Raw genomic sequence first — 9,950 nt, 5'->3', positions numbered from 1 at the left:
TAATATAATAATAATATATAAACAGTAGTAGATAAATACATACAAAACAAAGAAAAACAAAAGAAAAAACAATACAACTGACTGACTCAAAAAAGCGAAGAGGTGGGTCTTTGGGGACTTAACTTAAAGGAAGGTTTGTGTGGAACATGACCTGGGGGGGGGGGGTCGTTCCAGAGCCTGGGAGCTACTGCTGAGAAGGCCCGGTCTCCTCATGTATTCTTTGTTTTTTGCTTTAGCTTAAACTTCACATTATTGCTCATGAAAGCAATACTGTATATTACGTGTTATTATTCAGTATAGAAGCCCTTAAAAGCCAAAGAAACACTGTCAACTGTAAGGCTACAAGAATGTCACTTTTGTACACACTTTGTGGACTAAAGGCGAGTTAAGCCTGCGTCTGAATGTTGCTCTTAGAGATCGCCTCGTCTTCATGTTCCTTCCCCCGTTCGGCCCACTCCTCATCGGTGTCGTCCACTGAAACCCCTTTCTGGGCGGCCACTTTGCGGTAGGCCTGGCATTCAATTTCTGCTCTGCAACATACAAAAACAGGGCAATTGACTTCATTAACGTGTTGAACTCATCACAAGTTGTTATTGGGCTGTATCTTTGAAAGAAACAAAAGGAAAAACATCTGTAAAGGTATGATTCAGAGAATTAATAAAGAATTGGGTAAAATGGGCTCCTTCTTGTACTCTTTAAGGAATAGAACGCAGTCGTGGTGGCCATATATTTCGGCTATCCGTGCTGGTGTGTCTCCGCAGCAGTCCTCCTTGTCTATAGGGGCGTGGAGGGCGTGCAGCAGCCGCAGCACAGCCAGCCGGCCGGACTCGGCAGCACCGTGGGCAGCGGTCCAGCCGTGCTCCGTCCTCAGGCACGGCCTGGCCCCGTGCTCTATGAGGATCCGGGCCGTCTCCGTATGTCCTGGAGGAAAAGGGACAAGGATTGTTATTCAGAACTGATGTTTTAAAATCAATTGAGTTTTGCTGTGAGAAAATTCAATTAATAAAATGGAGGAAATAAGAGCAACAGGAGAAAAGAATATATTCAGTAATGCAACACAAAGGGCACTTCACTGTAAAGGCCACATCCAAAAGTAAACAGAAGGGTGTAAAGGGGGAAACAATTTATTAATTGGTTGATCAAGATACATTTTCTTGGCATCAAATGTGATTAAGCCAGTTTCAAGTTTCTTCAATGTGACTATTTGCTTCTTTTATTTGCTGTATTCCATTGCAAATTAAATGTAAAAGACATTTAAGGATGAAATGTTGGACTTTGATGAACATTTTAAAATGTTTCTGAGATATTACAAATTGATAAATAAACATGATATATATATATAATTATGGTCATTTGGGAAGTAACCTACATCTTATATATATATATACACATATATATATATACATATATATATATATACACAATTATGGTCATTTGGAAAGTAACCTACATCAATCCCCAACAACAATGTATTAATATATAACTTGCCTAATTACAAAATAAATGTGGCGACCTTGTAGCTTAACTGCACACCACAATGACTGAGAAACATGTCAACGTCTGAGTAAATATATAAGATAAAGTCCCCAACGGGAGAAAAGAGGGAAATATATGAGACGGTCTACTTTAAGAGCATCTCGCACATGCACTGCCCCGTTATCTTATCAACAACACAGTCGTTGAAGGGTGAAACTCTGATATTGGAGGTGCATCAGCTGCTCGCTACATCCGGACCCCCTGGTACCTTGAGCTGCTGCCCAGTGAAGCGGCGTCTTGCAGCTCCAGTCAACGTCCCTCTGGTTCGGGTCGCATTCATTTCGTCCGAGAATCTCCTGAACTCGAGCGAAGTCCCCCGCTGCAGCTGCTTGGTGCAACTCGGTCATTGCGTCACCGCGGTTGCCTCGCAACAACACAAAATAAACCCGGAAGACCAACCCGGAAGCCTGTAAACGGGAAATGCTGCCACCTTGCTGCAGATAAGGGTAACTACTTTAATGAAGTACACACGACACATTGAATACATTACAAATGTTTCTTAGGGGTGAAAATATGAGATAATGTGTGTGCCGTTGTAGTGGGCCATCGCTATATTTGGGCAATAGCTCATAGCTAACTAGCTAGCTAAGCTGTCAAGTATTGCAATATGTTATTATATTGTATTATATGTATATATATATTATATATTATATTTTTGAAATTTCCCCACTGTGGGACGAATAAAGGAATATCATATCATATCATATAAAAAGTAAGACACCAATTCAAAAAAGTTTGTATTCATAAAATAAGTTCACCATAAAATGTGACGTCATACAAGACTGGCTTAATGTTCACACCAAGGCCTAGCTTACTCGAATATTCATTTATTTTATCACATCTTCTATTGATTTTATTATTTGGCTCTTTAATTACATTATTTGCATGTGGCCATGTATTGGGCAACCACTTAAAAAACAGTGTCCAGTGACACGTTTCATAACTGCTTGCCTTCATGAGTCAGTGGAGGAGTGTCGATGCAACTCTGACTCCCAAGTTTTGGTTGGCAATAGTTATTTGCCTTGGCTGGTCCTGAGCACTGACAATCTATTTAGCATTGAAATGAAAGTAAAATACCCAAGATGTCCAACATGCTGCGCCCTCCTTGGAAAGTCTTATACGTCTTAGCATTGGATTTTGTTTTTGTTTTATGTATTGGTTGTCTAACTTCAAGAACTTCCTTTCGTAGCAAATGTTGTCTCTTTGGGCTGGGGAGGGGACTACAGATTTAGACTCCAGTATCATAACAGACACCCTAATTTGATCACTTTCAACACAAATACAAATTGTGTGACTATAAAACTCAATATAGTTAATGATTTGCTGCACTAACCCGACCCGCTCAACAGCCTGTGATCAAATAAGTATAATCCATTCTTATCAAATCACTGATTTAAATCAGTAATTCATTTATTTACACAAATTAACAACACAACAAGCTTAATTTCACATAGTTATTCAAATGTATTTTCTAACATGACAAATATGAACTTTCAGTTGACAAAAGTCAAGGCACAATTGAAACAGTCACAATTGGGTTTCCCCGTGGGCATTCATCTTGGTCCAGAGCTGAAACATAAACAAAAATAAGATCACATGTTGAGAATATTACATTTGCTTTTATGTCTAAATATCAATAAATCAGCTTCATGACTTAAAAAAAAAAACAAGATATCCAATTAGCGACAAGATTAGCAAGGGACACCAAGTCTAGTCTACTAACCTGATCTTTCCAAGGCATGGTCTGTGTCCAGTCCTTTCCAGTATTTCTCCATCAGTGTATTTATCACCGCCCCCTCGCACTCAATTTCCACTTCATACTGAGGAACTGCAGCCTCCGATTGGTCGTCCATGTTGAATACCGTCAGCTTGAGTGGTTTATCAACCAGAAGATTGTTGAAATCATCGTAAACTTCGTCATTCCAGGACCCCTTGGACTCATCAAATCCTTTCAAGGAGCACAAAAAGGCCTGAGGAGCCTTCTCCAGCAGACCTTGAGTCAGTGATCTCACATTCTTGATGTCAACGTCAGACTCGTTTCCATAGTCGATAAACAAGACACAGAATGCATCGTCAATCCTACGTATTACTTGACCTCGATACCACTGGTCGTCACTGGAAAACAGAGCCAGACATGGACTGCCAGGACCAAGAGTCTCAGGGAACATCTCGTTCTGTTGCATCTTTCCTTCTTCCTGAGCAAGCTCTGATACTCTGCTGAGCTCCTCCGGGTTGTCGTACTGACACCAGAAGTAATGGGGATGCACAATGCAAGAAGCATATACAACCTCTTTTTTGTTTTTGGAAAAGTTTGGCTTCTTGTACATACAAGCATTCACGTTGGAAACATTGAGAGGAGTCATGTTGGACGGTTGAATATCTTGGAGGACAGTTTCCTCTTCTGGGTGTTCTATCGAAACACATCCTTCGGCAACTGGTTTCCAGTGTTTCTGCATTGCTGCATTAACAATCACTCCATCACACTCAACTTCAACTGCATACTGAGGAACTGCAGCCTTGGATTGGTCGTCCATGTTGAACACCGTCAGTTTGAGTGGTTTGTCGACCAGAAGATTGTAGAAGTCATCGTAAACTTCGTCATTCCAGGACCCCTTGGACTCGTCAAATCCACTCAAGGAGCACAAAAAGGCCTGAGGAGCCTTCTCCAGCAGACCTTGAGTCAGTGATCTCACATTCTTGACGTCAGCTTCAGACTCATTTCCATAGTCGATAAACAAGACGGTAAATGCATGACCAACTCTGCAAATGACCTGAGCACGATACCACTGTTGGTCACTGGAGAACTGAGCAAGGCATGGACTGCCAGGGCCAAGAGTCTCAGGGAACATCATGTCCTGCTGTGTCTGTCCTGCCTCCTGAGCAAGCTCTGTTACTTTGCTGAGCTCCTCTGTTTTGGTGTGCTGACACCAGAAGTAATGGGGTTGCACAATACAAGAAGCATATACCTCCTCTTGTTTGTTATTGGAGAAGTTTGGCTTCCTGTACATACACGTATTCACATTTACTTTGCAAACATTTGCCTGTGTCATGTTGGACTCAGTTTGAATATCTTGGAGGAAAGTTTCTCTTTCAGAGGGATCTATCGGAGTAAGTTCTTTTGCAACTGGTTTCCAGTATTTCTGCATTGCTGCATTAACAATCGCTCCCTCACACTCAATGTCCACCGCATACTGAGGAACTGCAGCCTCTGAATGGTCAACCACACTGAGCACCGTCAGTTTGAGTGGTTTATCAACAAGAAGATTGTTGAATACTTCGTAAACTTCGTCATTCCAGGACCCCTTGGACTCATCAAATCCACTCAAGGAGCACAAAAAGGCCTGAGGAGCCTTCTCCAGCAGACCTTGAGGCAGGGATCTCACATTCTTGACGTCAACGTCAGACTCGTTTCCATAGTCGATAAACAAGACATGGAAGGCATCGTCGACTCTGCAAATTATTTGAGCCCGATACCACTGTTGGTCACTGGAGAACTGAGCAAGGCATGGACTGCCAGGACCAAGAGTATCTGGGAACATCTTGTCGTGTTGCGTCTGTCCAGCTTCCTGAGCAAGCTTCGACACCATGTTCAGGTCTTCAGTGTTGGTGTACTGACACCAGCAGTGATGTGGTCCAGCAATGCAGGATGCGTATACCTCCTCGGTCCCATTTTGAGAAATCTTTGGCCACTTGTAATTGCAGACGTTCACATTTCCCTCGGGACAGGAAGGAAGGGAATGTTGTTGTGTTATTTCTGAGTCACCTTGGCCATCTTGAATTTCTTTGTCCATAAGATCTGAAGTTGGTTTTCTTCCTTCATCCAAAGTCTCTTCATGTTCAAACTCTTGTGCACAGGTATTAGTTATGGATTCTGAACTCGGCTCATCTCTTGCACATGGTCCATGGTTGCTGTGTACTTTATTGAGATCTTTCATCATTGTTAACAGGGATACATTTGTGAGCTCTTGAGTTAAACAGTCCTCATTTGGCCCACCGTGTTCTGAGCAGTTTGAGAGCTGCTGGTCAGTCTGTTGACCGGGACACGGCGTCTCTTGTCGGGTTATCTTTGAAATCATCTCTCTGACTTTCACATTTAAATTCTGAGCTCCAGCAAACAGTTCAACAATGAGCTTCCCCTTTTCCCCTTTCGCTACCACTGAAATGGTGAACATTTCGCCAATGGCACTGTCTGAGAACCACCTGTTGACTTCTTGTGGCACTTCTGTCGGGACCTCAAACAGTCCAAGTGTAACCGCCTGCACAGGAACAGACCTGGCCACACCTGCTTCAGTGGGAAAGGGACAAATATCAGATTCATTCACTGAAAGCGTTTGGCCATAGTCCACGAAGTGCACTTTAATTTGTGGAGACATTTCTACCACTTGACCTCTGTGCCACTGCTTATCAGTGAACCTAGCAAAGCAAATGCTATCGAGTCTAAGTGTGCAATCTGTGGACTGTCGCTGGCTGATTAGTTGTTTCACACTTCCCATTACTTTGTAAAACAAGTGTAAATTCCTGTCCAGTTGGCAGTGGAATCGATTGACATTCTCTGAATAGGTTATCCACACATTTTCTTTTCCACCCACCTCAATATTGTACGTGGAGCAATTGTATACATTCGATGGGACCGTCGGAGAAATTTGAAGGAGTGCTTGCGCCTGTGCACATTCCTGAGTCAGAAGCTTGCATGCACCTTCAGATGGAGTTTCAATATCAACCACATTAAGAGGCATGCCTTCTTCATCAGATGTTACAGACTTCACAGTGCATCTCAACCCAATGTTTGACGAAGCGCCTACATCCACCAACTGCTGAAACTCTGCAGTATCAGTCCGAGTGATAGAAGTTTGATTGGTGGAATTCTCGCAATCGAACAAGTAACACGGGAAAGCCTGCGCATTCAGCCGTAAGAAAGCTGGATCAATGAAATGCAGATCGTGCAGAGGGACTGTTTGAGTTTGACCATAGTCTATAAACCTCACATCTACCTCAGTATGGTGGTGTCTTGGCATGATCCTTGCTCTATACCACATGTTATTGTCTTGATTACGGGCGACCCAGAGTGACTCAACAAGTGGGTTGACGGAGCAGTGGTTTTGCAGGTCCTGCATCAGGTGTCTGAGAGAGTCACAGTTTTCAGTTTGTTGACACCAGAATTTCTGTTCACTTTCAATAAAAGATACTTTTGCATTGACACTACTTCCTACAGTAAACTCATCGTAATCACAACAACTTTGCAACCTAGAGGAGAAACCTGTCCACAGCCCTTTGATCTGTACCATAGGGTCTTGATGCTCTGAATTCTCTTTGATTTGAGCATCTGGTCCAGAAGTGGCCTGGTTCTTTGTGCATGGCAATTTTTCTTCTTGTAAACCATCACCATTTACAGTGGCTTTGTTCTGTATATCTGTGCAACGTTGTTTTCCAAGTGAACGGAGAAATGACGAGGCAACGGATCCATTCTGGACGTTTGTATCTCGTTCTGATGATAAAGGTCCTTCCTTCTCTTTAAAACAATCGTTTATGCATGCATCATCATCTGCATAGAGTACGACATCATAGACATCTTGAGGTACATTGTGATGGTTGAACTTTGCCACAAACTTCTTGTTCAGGAGCAGTGATTTCAAGGAGTCATTCTGGCCTGTAGTCCAACCTGTGCCGTTATCTTTTACGCCTTCGAGAGAACAGATATATGTGAAAACTGGCATTCTCAGAAATTTTCCATGCAGAGGTCTGATGTCTCCAACTGGGACAAATTCTTTTTTTCCTTCATCTACATGCAAGACTTCAACAGCACCATTGCTAGTTATTTCATTTAGTAACGAGCGATACCATCTGCCGTTCATCCCTCGAGCAGCACAGGGATCCCCACAGGTCAAAGGTTGCGCCTCTCCTAAATCTGAGCTCTCTTCATAGTGCTGCTGGATCTTTTCTGATAAAATCTTCACTGCCTTGGAAAAAACTTGGAGTTTGCAAAAAATGTTACATGGATTAATTACCTCTGTCACGTTAACAAGTTCAAAACTATCAGTTAATAGTTCTGGGTAAAAGTAATGGCTGTGCTTCTCAAGTTGGCAACTAACATCCTGTTCTTGCGTTGGGCATTCGGCCTCAAGACATTTCTGCACAAGGCTTTTAAACTCATCTACCGCCATCTTCTTTGCAACACCAATCTTACAGATGTGCATGGAAATGAATGGTATGTCGAGAAGGATGGTCCTGTCTGGCATCAGCACGTGCTGAACAAGTCCGTTAAACTTCTTTCCAGGCAGAGACAGCAGAAACGTTGTTGTCATTTCAGGCCAGTTATTCTCAAGGCAGAGCACATTTGCAAGTATGCATGATTCAGTTTCAGGAGGAAGGAGGAAACAGTCATTTTGGCCCCATGCTAAAGCTTCACTGATGGTGATATGGGGCTGTCCCTGGTCTATTAGAAAAACATTGCACGTTTCACCTTGAATCGATACCATCCGAGCTCTGTGCCAGGTGTCACTGATGCAAACCAGACAGAGATCCCCTGGTTTTCCTTCTGATCCATAAAACCTTTTTTTTGAAAACTGAATTTCCGCCCTCATCTGCTCATAAAGAGGCTTCCTGCCATCATTCATGTTTACCCATAATTCCACAAGACCAGGTTTGTGGTTTAAGTTCACCCTTGTGATGACAACTGGTACTTCTGATCCGGGCGTTGGAAGCCCGGGAATTGAACACATTGTGAAGTTCTGAGGTCAAATACACCTGCAAAACAGAAAACAAAATGATGTTTCAATGTCGATGAAAAATAGGCACTCATTTAAAGAATTGCTGCCTCCTACAGATGTAGAATCCCCATTGACTGTGAGACTTGTATATTGCAAAATAGATCTATGGTCTCGCATTAATCGTCATTAAAACCGTACCACTTCTGAATAAACTCAAGCTACTCATCCGTGCAAGTTTACGAACTAATTTGTAGCTTGACTACATGAGTTTGGGAAATATGCGAGTAAGACAGGATGAATTAGACCTGGATTGTACTGCTCGAGTTGTGAGTGTTTCTAAACTTATGTTTGGATATAGTTTTGCTTTTCTTAAAAAGGTCTCCCATACTTTAATGCATCAGAATCGTTTTTTTATTCTTCTTTTACCGTGGGTATTCCTCTAAATCAGTGACCGTCGGGATTCCTTATTCCGCACCTATTAAAAAGGTGGCATTCACACTGGTCCGTTTGACTCACTTCAACTGAAGAAAGCAACCTGGAAGTCACGGTGAGATTGATGGCACATCAGATACAAACTACAATTGCATCCTGTAGAAAACAGTTCATGAATCATGTGGACATAAGTCAAACACAGGAAACTTAGACCAGTGATCACAAACAAACCCTAATCAACACTGACAGATAATTTGCCAACTAAACACTACACGCCGAGAGGCTGGAACAACAGCTCTGAACATAACATTGTGAAAGTCACTAAATTAGCATTTGGACTTTTTGGTGCAGTGGTCTTTTCAGTATCAACACTTTGAAGGTTAGTTTTTATGACCCCATGATTAGTAAAAGTTGTTGGCTGTACGCCAGCAATTACAGTATGAACAGTGCAAGACAGTTTTAGATATATCAATACATTATTTTAAAAGTTACGGTCATCATCCAATATGCATAATAATGACAGCAGTTTGACAGCAGGTTATAATGAGCAATTTTGTTTATGTTGGTCACTGTGATAATGATGATACATGTACCTGCTGGTTGATTCAGTATAGTAATCCTTCAAATGTTATGCCAATAAGAAGTGGCTGTATTCTGATGACGTGTGTTCGTTTTTTGTTAAATCTTTTGCTTAAAAAAATTCGAGATTGATTTCAACCAGTTTGATTCTATAACACTTACGTTTTTTTGTGTTTTTTTTGCACAATTAAACAGTTGTAGAACCAATTAAAATACGTTGAACTAGTTAGGAACTCATCAGTCAGTGTTTAAAATACACTCTAATGAAAATAATCTATGTTACCTTACACCAGAGTTTACTTAATCCTACAAATAAGGCAGGACGTGTCTGTGATTCACCATCGACTCTAATCATTCAGTGCAGTTGCAAATTCAGCTTTGTGAAAAACCGCCGGTATTGAATGCACCACGAGGTCCCACGAGCCACACGTCGTGGTGCATTCACTTTTCGTTCATCACAATAATTCGGCTCTGATTAACAAAAAAATACTCAACTTGTTATAAACACGAGTCAATCTTCTCACCGTGTTTGTTGCAGGCGACTCATCCTCGATGGGACTCGGCGTCTGAAGGACCCGGGGGGCGCGGAGGGGGAGGGGGAGGGGCGGCAACTCAGGTCAGTTTTTAAAGGCTTCGTATTTACATGGGTGCTCTACATAACGCCTGGACAAAATACATGCAAGATATCAAGCAGAC

At 42.1% G+C, this 9,950-nt stretch overlaps 2 protein-coding genes across 2 annotated transcripts; both read right to left on the bottom strand.

Moving 5' to 3' along the window:
* Positions 1-160: 160 nt before the first annotated feature.
* On the bottom strand, positions 161-1,912 carry LOC130201074 (ankyrin repeat domain-containing protein 66). Its single transcript, XM_056425748.1, has 3 exons — positions 1,745-1,912; positions 693-921; positions 161-530 (listed from the first exon to the last, which is right to left on the bottom strand). The coding sequence occupies exons 1-3, from the start codon at positions 1,881-1,883 to the stop codon at positions 386-388; spliced, it is 513 nt and encodes a 170-aa protein (XP_056281723.1). The 5' UTR covers positions 1,884-1,912; the 3' UTR covers positions 161-385.
* Positions 1,913-2,908: 996 nt separating this feature from the next.
* Positions 2,909-9,821, bottom strand: LOC130201029 (tudor domain-containing 6). Its single transcript, XM_056425667.1, has 3 exons — positions 9,779-9,821; positions 3,260-8,280; positions 2,909-3,105 (listed from the first exon to the last, which is right to left on the bottom strand). Exons 2-3 carry the CDS (start codon positions 8,253-8,255, stop codon positions 3,044-3,046), a joined length of 5,058 nt encoding a protein of 1,685 aa, XP_056281642.1. The 5' UTR covers positions 8,256-8,280; positions 9,779-9,821; the 3' UTR covers positions 2,909-3,043.
* Between the last annotated feature and the right edge of the window lie 129 nt (positions 9,822-9,950).

This window comes from Pseudoliparis swirei, chromosome 11 (genome assembly GCF_029220125.1).
Source record: "Pseudoliparis swirei isolate HS2019 ecotype Mariana Trench chromosome 11, NWPU_hadal_v1, whole genome shotgun sequence".
Lineage (NCBI taxonomy): Eukaryota > Metazoa > Chordata > Actinopteri > Perciformes > Liparidae > Pseudoliparis > Pseudoliparis swirei.
This window is presented reverse-complemented; position numbering and strand designations above follow the sequence as displayed.